This window comes from Scyliorhinus torazame, chromosome 7 (genome assembly GCF_047496885.1).
Source record: "Scyliorhinus torazame isolate Kashiwa2021f chromosome 7, sScyTor2.1, whole genome shotgun sequence".
NCBI lineage: Eukaryota > Metazoa > Chordata > Chondrichthyes > Carcharhiniformes > Scyliorhinidae > Scyliorhinus > Scyliorhinus torazame.
In genome coordinates, this window is record NC_092713.1 from 255,529,078 (window position 1) to 255,542,706 (window position 13,629).

The window sequence follows — 13,629 nt, forward strand, 5'->3', positions numbered from 1 at the left end:
TCCCTAGCTATCTTGTATCCCTCAAGTGCCCTAACTGAACCTTGTTTTCTCATCCTTACATAAGCCCCCTTCTTCCTCTTGACAAGACATTCAACCTCTTTTGTAAACCATGGTTCCCTCACTCGACCATTTCCTCCCTGCCTGACAGGGACATACATATCAAGGACACGCAGTATTTGCTCCTTGAACAAGCTCCACATCTCAATTGTGCCTATCCCTGACAGTTCCTGTTTTCATCTTGTGCTCCCCAATTCTTGCCTAATCGCATCATAATTACCCTTCCCACAGTTATAAACCTTGCCCTGCCCTCCACTTGACAATTACAGAGCGAAAAAAAAAAAAGCTTACCTAATTTTCACACACCCCGCAGGTTAGAGGTGGTGGAAGGGTGGAGAGAGGAAAAGGAAAGAAAAGCTTACTCCCCCCACAGTCTTTTTTTTGTTGTGTTAGAGGAGGAGGATGGGTGGGAGACACTACCTGTGTAGTGTCTCGGGTTTAGCCACTGCCGGAAATATATTAGTTCGAGAAACTCACCCGACAGCAGCTTTCCACAATTCACTCCCCGCAACAGCCAATCAGCATCGCCGGACTGCCGCCCTCTGCAGGATACTTGCCTCAAATTGTCCCCACAGTCTATCCTCACTGAGAGCTCCTTCTTGTCGCAGTGACTGCACCTGAGGCAAATCACTCCCTGCAACAGCCCAATCAGCTTTGCCGCTCTGCCGCCCTCTGCAGGGTTAAGATGTCTAGTTGGCGATGGGTCATTACTTGATACGTCGCATGATGTGAATGTTACTTACCACTTTTCAGTTTGATCTTGCTGCAGAAAAAACGTGAAATGACGCATCTAGACTTTGTAAAATTTTGGCCATCAGTCAAACAAAAATGTTGGCCGTCAATCAAATCTTTTTTACAACTTTTTACACTGTGTTTCCACTTTGAAAACAAATGGTGTCAATATTGATGGGCGAAATTTAGATATTTTAGGAGTATTTGTTAGACTTAATGTGTCCTTTTGAATTGGAGCAATATTTAACAGCAAATCAAATGCTGAACACAGAACTGTTACTTTTGTCAGGAAGTTACAGCATGTGTAATGTTTTGGAGTGGAAATAAAGATTTAAGGTACCACTGATAACCCTTTTTAATACTTTTAAAGTACTCAAATTCATTTTTTTTCCAATTAAGAGGCAATTTAGCATAGCCAATCCATCTATCCTACACATCTTTGGGTTGTGGGGGTGAAACTCACGCAGACATGGGGAGAATGTGCAAACTCCACAGACAGTGACCCGGGGCCAGGATCAAACCCAGGTCCTCGGCGCCATGAGGCAGCAGTACTAACTACTGCGCCACCGTGCTTCCTGCCACTGGTAACTAAATGTGATTTTAAAAAAAATAATTGAGATTATTTGACACAAACATAATACACAAACCTGAGATATGGCTGAATTGTACTTAAGTGATGTATATTTTGGGAATATTCTGCTAACCTGTTAAATCAGAACAAAATATAAAATACCGCAGGTGCTAGAAATTTGAAATGAATGAGAAAATTGGGGAGCATTTATGAATAAATGATACATTCAGGCACAACTATTTTCGGGTTTGTAGGCATGCAGGAAACGATCCCTGAACCTGAATGGTAATGTCCAAGTCACCCCAATATTAAGCCTCAAGCTCATCGTAGAAGCACATTTGGTGATTACACTACTACTCATGTTGTAGAGGCCCTTCGTTAAGTGAACTCTGGGTCACCAGAACAGATGATGTGGCGATCCAGGATGGGAAGAGATACACGAGAGAGAGCTGGTCTTAAACAAAATTTACTGCAGTGCATCTTATAGATGGTACACAAGGCTGCCACTGTTAGTTGGTGCTGGAGGGCTTGAATGTTTGCGGAAGAAGGAACAATCAAGCGAGCTGCTTTGTCCAGGATAGTGTCGAGCTTCTTAAGTGTTGTTGGAGTGGCACTCATCCAGGCAAGTGGAGAGTATTCCATTACACTCCTGATTTGTGCCTGGTGGACAGGCTTTGGGGGTCAGGAGGTGAGTTACTTGCTGTAGGATTCCTAGCCTTTGACCTGCCCTGGTAGCCACAGTATTAATGTGGTTAGTCCAGTTTAGTTTCTGGTCAATGGTAAACCCCAGGATGTTGATTGTGGGGGATTCAGCGATGATAATGCCATTTAATGTCAAGGGGCGACAGTTAGATCCTCTCTTGTGGGAGATGGTCATTGCCTGGCACTTGCCACTTGTCAGCCCAGGCCTGGGTATTGTCCAGATCTTGTTGCATTTGGACACTGACTGCTTCATTATCTGAGGAGTCGCGAATGGTGCTGAACATTGTGCAGTCATCCACAAACACCCCCACCTCTGACCTGATAATGGAAGGCAGGTCATTAATGAAGCAACTGAAGATGGTTGGGCCTAGTACACTATCCTGAGGAACTCCTGCAGTGATGTCCTGGAGTTGAGATAATTGACCTCCAACCACCACAACCATCTTCCTCATATACAACTGAATACCTAGATCTAATACTCTGGAAAGTATTTGCTATTTCTATTTTGCTCTGGCTGAAAGTGATGTTGTGCCCCATCTCATATCATTTCTTTCTATGCTAATTTATTGTGCATCTGCAGGTCACTACAAATCATTCTTTTTCTTACGAATTTGGTTATTTTATTCCTCCCACGCTGCTCCCTGACGCAGTTCTTATAAACGTCATATGTAAATTAAACAACTGGTGTTATATTGATGCATTTGAAAGTAGTTAAGAACTGTCTTATTATGCACGTGTTCTTAAGTACCTAGGATGCCGCATCCACCACCACTACTGCACTACATACAGCCTGTGTACCAAACTAAGTGTACATTCTTCACATGGCAAGATCCAAAGACATGCATCCGATGCCAAATCCAATATTTGTCTTAAAAATTAGATTGGTACAAACCTCTGGGAACCAGAAGACACAACACTGGGATCAATAGCAATATTTTTATTATCACATTCTTGCTAATACATTTTAAAATTCTAAATACAGTAAGATTTTTAAACAGTTTGTTTTGCTGATATATGACCAAAAGGGTAATCAGTACTTCCACATGGATGACTGTTGATATTATCATCTTTTTAAGTTTTAAAAAATAAATTTAGAGTACCCAATTCATTTTTTCCAATAAAGGGGAAATTTAGCATAGCCAATCTGCCTACCCTGCACATCTTTTGGGTTGTGGGACGAAACCCACGCAAACACGGGGAGAATGTGCAAACTCCACATGGACAGTGACCCAGAGCCGGGATCGAAGCTGGGACCTCGGTGCTGTGGGGCAGCAGTGCTAACCATTCGCCACCGTGCTGCCCCCGACTGTTGCTATTATAATTTTTTTCATCAAAGTTGCCTTTTCTTTTCATTTTTCTTGTGGAATCTAGCTTTGAGCTATGACTTGAAGTGTCCTCAACTAATTCAGACTAGAGAATCAGGCAAAATATTGTGAACTGTTCTGATTACACTGTCTTTGAACACTGTAACCTGCCTCGTGACATTAAAGGAATTGGATTATTGATTCACAAATTATTCTTTCTAGTTCCTTGACCTATTTTTAAAAAACTATAAACGCTCTGGATATTGATTCTTAATTCCATTCAAAGAATTCTTAATCGGTCCCTGGCTCACCAGTAAAAGGAGTGAAGTGATTCCCAAGGCCAGTACATCGACACAAGAAGACTTGATAACCAATTCAAGTGACACAATGAGAAGTGTTAAAAGACTCCTAGTCTCTAGGCATCTGATTTTTTTTCTAGATTCTGTAAAAACAAGCAGATGATCATTTTAATGTTAGCTATCTAATCTTTCTCACTGAAAAGCTCTATATCCTTTTGTAACTTCTATGTGTAATTCTTCGGTGCAACATATTAGATGAAAGACCCGGTTTACCGACTAAATGAATTGTATATAAAATGTTACTGTAACAGGCATTTTCTAACACTATCAAAAGAATGAATTATAGGAACTTTCACATTCTAATGCATAAGCAAGGAGTAATATTTTCCAGTATGCAACAAAAAACAAGGGTAAGAAAAGGCCATGCAGTCTATCTCGGCACCCATGTCACACTGGATTTTGCAGAAAAATATGGGGAGGTTATCAGCTTTCTTCTTTCTTAGAGTAAGCCAGACAGCAACTACCAGTGACTGTACTTGCAGTTAAATGCAGCAATCACAAAGTTGCTGTCATGTCTTTCAGAAACTTTACTATAGTTGAACATATGAAAGGACATACAGTTACACTACTTACCAAACACAAAGAGCTAGATTTGGCCATTCCAGTGTAAGTATTTAGTGTGTGGTAAGCCTTGATTACTGCCAAAGAACCACTCAAGCACTCTCAATTAACTTTTACAAGTGTGGGCATCATTCTGTCAGATTTCAATTATTGTTTGAGATTTTTTAAAATGTAATTATTTTAAAAATTATTCTGTCTCTTATCTCTTCGAATCCCATATTCCTTTCCATTCCTTTATTTTGTTTTCTGGACATGATTCGGATTTAAAATCATAACTTGCACTTCCTAGTTCAAATTCTGCACACCTCAGTCAATCCCCTGTGAAGGGTGCTGTGCTGAAATGGATTTCTGATCACAAATTCCAGTGTAAAAGCTCATAAAAACCTTGTGGGTGATAATGTGTAGGAATTACTGGCACCATTCATTCACCACCGACTGCAAAATGCAGGTCTTTTTATGCTCATGTACAGCACTTGATTAGCCTCATTACATTTGCTATTGCATCAAGCTGTATACTTATCCCATGCCCTCATTTCAAACTGCAAAATATAAATTTACATGATGTTCAATTGAGTTGCATGATATATCAGTTGAACTAAAGTTGCAGAATCTTTTAGTGTTTCAGTGCAGTTGAAAGCTGCTTCAGGGACTTTAAATACATTGCAGAGTAAAAATATAAATTCATTTGAACAGTAATTTATTTGGATAAATTTGAGCAGTTATTTTGTTTAATTGAAACACCTTATTTACCGTTTATGTTCATTTTTCAGTTAACAGTTCATATATGAATAATTAATACAATCTTCCAGCAGATGTCTGCTGAGTTGCACAATAGACTTGGGCCTGATTTTCCACTGAGCAGGTAAGTAAATTCTTCGACTTGTGTTGCTGCTGTGAAACCATCAATATCCTACCATCTGATTTCAAAGTACTCTTCTGAGCAGCAGCCAGGGCACATACCCAAAGCTTGCAAGGTCCTTCAATATATATATACCTTCATTGTATATATGTCCCTTCATTAGCTATATGTCCCCCACCCACCCACCTTTTCCCGTGTCTGCGTGGATTTCATCCCCACAACCCAAAAATGTCCAGGTTTCGTGGATTGGCCACACTAAATTGCCCCTTAATTGGAAAAAAATAATTGGGTTCTCTAAATTTATTTTTTTAAAAGATGCATGTCCCATTAGATAACTGTCCCTTCATTAGATATGTTCCTTCAACAGACCTGTGGTGATATGCATCACTGTAAATACACAAGGGGTTAATGTACATACACTACACCTAGCTAGACACTAGAGGGAGCACCAGAGACATCATGACACACAGACATTCAACCAATAGGTCAGTAAGATAGGACACGACCAACAGGCAGTCAAGACACACACACACAGGTGACACTACCACAAGGGGGCTACCCATATATAAGGACACAGCACACATGATCTTCTTCTTTCCAGTGGAGACATTTAGTGAGTACAGACAGGGTTGATTGAAACACATCACACCCACCACGTGGATTGCAGCAGACTGGTTAGTTAGTCTGAGTAGCTATAGCAGGATTAACAGGAGAGTCAAATCCAAGTAGGAGAATTGTTAACAGTTTAATAAATGTGTTAAAGCTATCTCCAAGTCTGAACCTTCCTTTGTCAGAGTGTACATCAAGGAAGCAGCCTATGCTATGTCAAGAGCATAACAAAACAAGACCCAAGGTATTTTAGAAGCTGTTTCACCACTAGGTTCAAAATGGTTCAGTTCCAAGAGCCGGACACTTTTTGACTTGGCTTGATGGAGCCAGGTGGAGCAGACATAACTCATCCAGACCTCACAGGGCAACCTTGGGCAGTGCTGCCTTAAATCTTCCCACTTCCTAAATGTGAGGTGGCCCTTTGATCATATCAGCTATCTGATGCCATGTGTTACCTCATTGAAATATCAAAACCCTATTATCTGTCATCCTATTTCTAAGTTTTGGTAAGGACTGCCCACAAAACTTTATACATAAAAATGGGTCTAATCTGGAGTCCCAGGTTCTAATTAGTGGAAACAAACTTCTGGGCAGAACAATTAGTTGAAAGAATTAATAAATGTGAGAAAAATATCAAAAGAGTGGGGTTTGTGTTATGGGCCAGGGTTTAGAGAACCCCAAAGTGTATCATGGCGTTCCCCTGACCCACAACTTTTAATAGATTGTGGCATGGGAGCACAAAGCCCACTCTACAGGTGTGGTACAGCAGAAATGGAAAAGTATTTTTTTTAAGCAAAACAATGCTTATTCTATGAACTCAAGTTAACCTTTTTAAAACATACAATGAACATCTTAGCAACCATTAATTCAAATACAACCCCCAAAGAATACAACACTAAGTTGTCCTTGAAAAACCTTCAAAACAGAAACACATCAGGTTAAAGTCACTACTGTTATGAGTTTAAATCACCAGGATCGATTTACAGTCCTTAGATTACAGAGAGAGATTCATACACCTTCTGGCTGTGACTGCAGCTACCCAGCTCTGAAAACGAAACTAAAACGCACATTGCAGCCTGCTCAAAAACGAAAGTAAAAAGTTGACAGACAGCCCAGCTCCACCCACTCTCTGACATCACTGCAGTGGTAAACACCCATTTCTTAAAGGTACTCTCACCACAGATATTTATACACCCCCATTTATAAACACCCATTTCTTAAAAGTACTCTCAGATGACACCTGTCCAATCTTTTCACGTGGAGGGTGTTCGAGTTCTTCCTTTTGATTTCCCTTTGTTGCCAATTCATTTATTTTAGGTCTGTGGGCCCAGAATCAGAATGTGCCCTTAAGCTGAGGCAGCCTGCTTGTCAGAACAGTGCGTTCCAGGATTTGTTTTTTGGAGAGGAGAAAGCAGACTTGTCGGCGCTGGGTGAATTTTAAGAACCAGCTTTGGAGGAAGTTGATTCGATTGGCTGGCTGGCAACCTGTGGGTTGGCCAGTGACAGTGTTCTGGTTGTCAATAGTCAGTGATTCGTTCCTGTGTAATGCTTCTGAGAGAGCTGGGCAGAAGAGATTAGACCTTGAAAGAAGTAGGAACTCTCTCGCTGCTGAAGTAAAGGACTGTTTTATTCTAATACCAGTGAGTGCCTGGCACATCTTTACTATATATTTGAAATAATCTTTAATCTACAAAGAAAATAGACAGACTGGCCAGAGAAAGCCCTCAAGCCTAGAAGGAAGAAGTATTGAAATGAAATCTTGAACTTCTGAAAGACAACTGTAAATCACATTGGTACATTGGAGATCCTTTATCCTTTTTATTATTTTCTTCCTTCGCCACACTTTCCCCCCATTTTGTGTGTGTGAGATATATATATATAATATACTGTGGGGTGAGTTGGAAAGGGGAATTGTGGGGTGAGTGGGAAAGGGGTATTAGGTTGTCAGTTACATTTGTCAGTTTAGTTATATTACTGTTAAATAATAGTTATTTATGTAAAATTTAAAATAACATCTAATTTACTTATCTTGCGACTCGGAGTGGGGCTGGAATTGACCGTGCACTAACCCAGGGGTCGTGAAAAGGGCCATATTTCAATTCTTCTCATGGGTGGAGGGGGGGGGGGGGGAAGAGAGGGGGGCATGACAAAAATGCAGAAAGATAAAGTTTGGCACAACATTAAACCTGCATATGGACAAACTCGCTGAACGAAAAATGTCACAACAAATTCCTCTTTTTAAATGATCAATAAATAAAAATGACCAGTCGGGTGTAAGGGTGAAAGTGTCTGACAATGGGCAATACTGCCTATTAGGGTATGGGGGTGGAAGTTGATTTACATTACAATTAATGGTGTCCTATGCTTACCTTTATTTCTGGTACCCCCTCCCTCCCTTCCAACCCATCCTCGCCCTACAGAACGCAAAGGAAAAGCCACAAATGTAAGTCACTGCAAATAAAACAGGGGTCTGCTGTGGAGGGAAATCTTGTACAAATGTAAAACATGTTGTTTGGAAGATTCCCTGTCAGACATAGCAAAGTGAAATAAGCGCAACCATGACACTGTATATTCAGGCTTGGCGAAGGGCTATTAACTGCTATTAACTTTGGTAGTAAAGGACCTAACAAAGCATTCTTCAGCTTCAGCTGCAACTTCTACCTTCTGGACAAAGGTACACAATCAGTTTAGGCAAGATGAAAGACTATGTGTAGAAGTGCAGTGATTGGCCTGCTTCAAATTTAGCCTCCCAAAATATTTAGGTTGGTCGGCCCGACTAGAATTAGATGCACACGTGGTCTGCTTTTCCTCTAATGCCAACACCTGAGTTCTCTAGCAAGGTACAAGGTCTCCTTCCACAACAAGCATCTGTTTTGGCTTCAGTGACTTCCATCTGCAAATAAAGTGGATGGTGCACCTCTCACACTCAGGAAGATGAACATTTATAAATCAAAGTTCGTAGTGTTGCACAAATATATCCACTCTGCCAGCGTGAATAGTTAGTTCACTTTTCTGTCACCAGCAAACTTTCATATAGGGCCTATTTCCTTGTAATTCCTAGTTCCTCAACTAAATGACAATTCTCTAGGAGCTGGGAGAAATCTCCTTTTGGAAGTGTATTCGCTGTCATAATGCAATTATATATGCAATGAATGTAAAGTTTAAGCCAAACTCTTAAAACAACAAATAAACATTTTCATATCCGAGAATTTTCATTCTTGGAAACTCCAATCTGTTCCCACTGCCTAAGAATGGTTGCACCACTGAAAAAGGCGATTTGGCCCATCATGCATGTGTCGGCTCCCTGCGAGAGCAACTCCGCTAGTCCCACTCCCCTACTTGTTCTTTCACAGCCTTGTAGCCTTGAAAATATTTTATCTTCAGACAATTATCTTGTTCCCTTTTGTAAACCACGATTGGATCTGCCTCCACCAAATTTTCAAGCAGTGTGTTCCAGATCCCAGCCACTTGCTGCGTAAAAAGAAAGTATTTCCTCACGTTGCCTCTGCTTCTTTGTTCGATCACTTTAAATCAGCATTCTCTGGTTCTCCACCTTTCCACCAATGGAAAAAGTTTCTACCTGTCTACATTGTCCAAAGCCCCATAGTTTTGAATACCGTTATCACGTTTGATGAGTTCATTATGTGAATCGACAAACTGACTTTAAAAGTTATAAGCAATGCATTAAAAAATGCAGGTAATTCCTGAACTCCTGTTGGCTATAGTGCGGCAGAAATACTGTTGGTGGGATAGGATGGGGGAAAGCCAAAAATCTGAGGTCATGTTTTAGATTTGACTCACGGCGCCGAGGTCCCAGGTTCGATCCCGTCTCTGGGTCACTGTCCGTGTGGAGTTTGCACATTCTCCCCGTGTTTGTGTGGGTTTCGCCCCCACAACCCAAAGATGTGCAGGGTCGGTGAATTGGCCACGCTAAATTGCCCCTTAATTGGAAAAAATGAATTGGGTACTCTAAATTTTAAAAAAAAAATGTTTTCTATTTGACCAATTGCGCGATTGAAATGAACAGGTTTTTTTTTCATGGTTTGCAATGTATCTGTTGGAAAGACAAATTAACCTATTGCTCCTATTGAGGGGGACTTACTTCTCGCAGAGGGTGGTGAATTTGTGGAACTCGCTGCCCCGTAGAATGGTGGAATCTGAGTCATTAAATGGTTTCAAGAAAGAGATAGATATATTTTTGATTTTTTAAAAATGGGTTAAAGGGACATGGGCAACAGGTGGGAGGTGGATTTGAGACCAGGAAGAGATCAGCCATGATTTGATTGAATGGCAGAGCAAGATCGAAGGGCTGAATTGTCTCCTTCTGCTCCTAGTTCCCGTGTTTCTATGTTCATTACATCTAAATGTGATTATGGGACTATTTTAGTTTGCTGAATTTGTTGGTTTTATTCTTTCATGTGCTTGTAAAGATGTTTATCCAGACCTGTAAAAAAACAATTTATTCTATGAATTGCAAATAGTGGGATTGTAATGGGAACGATGCTATTCTGTTTGGTTACCACGGATGAGTAATTGTTAATCCTCAGGAACACTGAAAGATAGGTTAATCAGTTCAAAATACAGTTCCAGATTGTGGGAAACGGCATTTTCTTACAAGAGAGACTGTGAAACCACGAAGAAAATTGAAGTGCTTTAAAATACACCCAAACTGGAATGATATCTACTCACTCAGTGATATCAGTTGCAGCCTGTTTTCTGTTCTGCACAGGTCTTTGCTTCTCAAGCTGTTCCATAACCCAATCCATTTTCAAACTCATTTCATTCATTTTCTCCTCCAGTTGATCTGTGCGCATCATCAGACTAAGTAAACAGTAACATTAATTATTGTCAATGGATCTCATGATGGATATAATGTTTTATAATACATCAATCTTAAATTACGAGGGCAGCACGGTGGCACAGTGGTTAGCACTGGGACTACGACAATGAGGACCCGGGTTCAAATCCCGGCCCTGGGTCACTGTCTGTGTGGAGTTTGCACATTCTCCCCGTGTCTGCGTGGGTTTCACCCGAACAATCCAAAGATGGGCTGGTTAGGTGGATTGGCCACGTTAAATTGCCCCTTAATTGGAAAAAAATAATTGGGTACTCTAAATTTATAAAAACAAATCTTAAATTACAGCATAATGCAATAAAGAACAAAGAACAAAGAAATGTACAGCACAGGAACAGGCCCTTCGGCCCTCCAAGCCCGTGCCGACCATACTGCCCGTCTAAACTACAATCTTCTACACTTCCTGGGTCCGTATCCTTCTATTCCCATCCTATTCCTATATTTGTCAAGATGCCCCTTAAATGTCCCTATCGTCCCTGCTTCCACTACCTCCTCCGGTAGCGAGTTCCAGGTACCCACTACCCTCTGCGTAAAAAACTTGCCTCGTACATCTACTCTAAACCTTGCCCCTCTCACCTTAAACCTATGCCCCCTAGTAATTGACCCCTCTACCCTGGGGAAAAGCCTCTGACTATCCACTCTGTCTATGCCCCTCATAATTTTGTATACCTCTATCAGGTCGCCCCTCAACCTCCTTCGTTCCAGTGAGAACAAACCGAGTTTATTCAATCGCTCCTCATAGCTTATGCCCTCCATACCAGGCAACATTCTGGTAAATCTCTTGTGCACCCTCTCTAAAGCCTCCACATCCTTCTGGTAGTGTGGCGACCAGAATTGAACACTATACTCCAAGTGTGGCCTAACTAAGGTTCTATACAGCTGCAACATGACTTGCCAATTCTTATACTCAATGCCCCGGCCAATGAAGGCAAGCATGCCGTATGCCTTCTTGACTACCTTCTCCACCTGTGTTGCCCCTTTCAATGACCTGTGGACCTGTACTCCTAGATCTCTTTGACTTTCAATACTCTTGAGGGTTCTACCATTCACTGTATATTCCCTACCTGCATTAGACCTTCCAAAATGCATTACCTCACATTTGTCCGGATTAAACTCCATCTGCCATCTCTCCGCCCAAGTCTCCAGACAATCTAAATCCTGCTGTATCCTCCGACAGTCCTCATCGCTATCCGCAATTCCACCAACCTTTGTGTCGTCTGCAAACTTACTAATCAGACCAGTTACATTTTCCTCCAAATCATTTATATATACTACAAAGAGCAAAGGTCCCAGCACTGATCCCTGTGGAACACCACTGGTCACAGCCCTCCAATTAGAAAAGCATCCCTCCATTGCTACCCTCTGCCTTCTATGGCCTAGCCAGTTCTGTATCCACCTTGCCAGTTCACCCCTGATCCCGTGTGACTTCACCTTTTGCACTAGTCTACCATGAGGGACCTTGTCAAAGGCCTTACTGAAATCCATATAGACAACATCTACTGCCCTACCTGCATCAATCATCTTAGTGACCTCCTCGAAAAACTCTATCAAGTTAGTGAGACACGACCTCCCCTTCACAAAACCGTGCTGCCTCTCACTAATACGTCCATTTGCTTCCAAATGTGAGTAGATCCTGTCTCGAAGAATTCTCTCCAGTAATTTCCCTACCACTGAAGTAAGGCTCACCGGCCTGTAGTTCCCGGGATTATCCTTGCTACCCTTCTTAAACAGAGGAACAACATTGGCTATTCTCCAGTCCTCCGGGACATCCCCTGAAGACAGCGAGGATCCAAAGATTTCTGTCAAGGCCTCAGCAATTTCCTCTCCAGCCTCCTTCAGTATTCTGGGGTAGATCCCATCAGGCCCTGGGGACTTATCTACCTTAATATTTTTTAAGACACCCAACACCTCGTCTTTTTGGATCACAATGTGACCCAGGCTATCTACACCCCCTTCTCCAGACTCAACATCTACCAATTCCTTCTCTTTGGTGAATACTGATGCAAAGTATTCATTTAGTACCTCGCCCATTTCCTCTGGCTCCACACATAGATTCCCTTGCCTATCCTTCAGTGGGCCAACCCTTTCCCTGGCTACCCTCTTGCTTTTTATGTACGTGTAAAAAGCCTTGGGATTTTCCTTAACCCTATTTGCCAATGACTTTTCGTGACCCCTTCTAGCCCTCCTGACTCCTTGCTTAAGTTCCTTCCTACTTTCCTTATATGCCACACAGGCTTCGTCTGTTCTCAGCCTTTTAGCCCTGACAAATGCCTCCTTTTTCTTTTTGACGAGGCCTACAATATCACTCGTCACAATATCAATATCACAAACAATAGATGTTTTGTAGAATTGCTCACAGCATATTGATGGTTACTTTCTTTTATAATGTATAATCTATTGTGATATATTAGGAAAATATAGGAATTATGGACCAAATGTTCTCTAATATATTCATGATGTGGAGATGCCGGCGTTGGACTGGGGTGAGCACAGTACGAAGTCTTACAACACCAGGTTAAAGTCCAACAGGTTTGTTTCGATGTCACTAGCTTTCGGAGCGCTGCTCCTTCCTCAGGTGAATGAAGAGGTCTGTTCCAGAAACACATATATAGACAAATTCAAAGATGCCAAACAATGCTTGGAATGCGAGCATTAGCAGGTGATTAAATCTTTACAGATCCAGAGATGGGGTAACCCCAGGTTAAAGAGGTGTGAATTGTACCAAGCCAGGACAGTTGGTAGGATTTCGCAGGCCAGATGGTGGGGGATGAATGTAATGCGACATGAATCCCAGGTCCCGGTTGAGGCCGCATTCGTGTGCGGAACTTGGCTATAAGTTTCTGCTCGGCGATTCTGCGTTGTCGCGGGTCCTGAAGGCCGCCTTGGAGAACGCTTACCCGGAGATCAGAGGCTGAATGCCCTTGACTGCTGAAGTGTTCCCCGACTGGAAGGGAACATTCCTGCCTGGTGATTGTTGCGCGATGTCCGTTCATTCGCTGTTGCAGCGTCTGCATGGGCTG

At 41.9% G+C, this 13,629-nt stretch overlaps 1 protein-coding gene across 1 annotated transcript in view; it reads right to left on the reverse strand.

Moving 5' to 3' along the window:
- Positions 1–3,014: 3,014 nt before the first annotated feature.
- LOC140426972 (polycystin-2-like protein 2) overlaps positions 3,015–13,629 on the reverse strand; it is a 141,125-nt gene continuing 130,510 nt past the window's right edge. Inside the window, exons 14-15 of the mRNA XM_072512309.1 lie at positions 10,444–10,575; positions 3,015–3,808 (exon numbers count right to left, since the gene is read on the reverse strand). Of these exons, the coding sequence (XP_072368410.1) occupies positions 3,802–3,808; positions 10,444–10,575 (139 nt within the window). The 3' untranslated portion in view covers positions 3,015–3,801. The remainder of the gene's footprint in view (positions 3,809–10,443; positions 10,576–13,629) is intronic.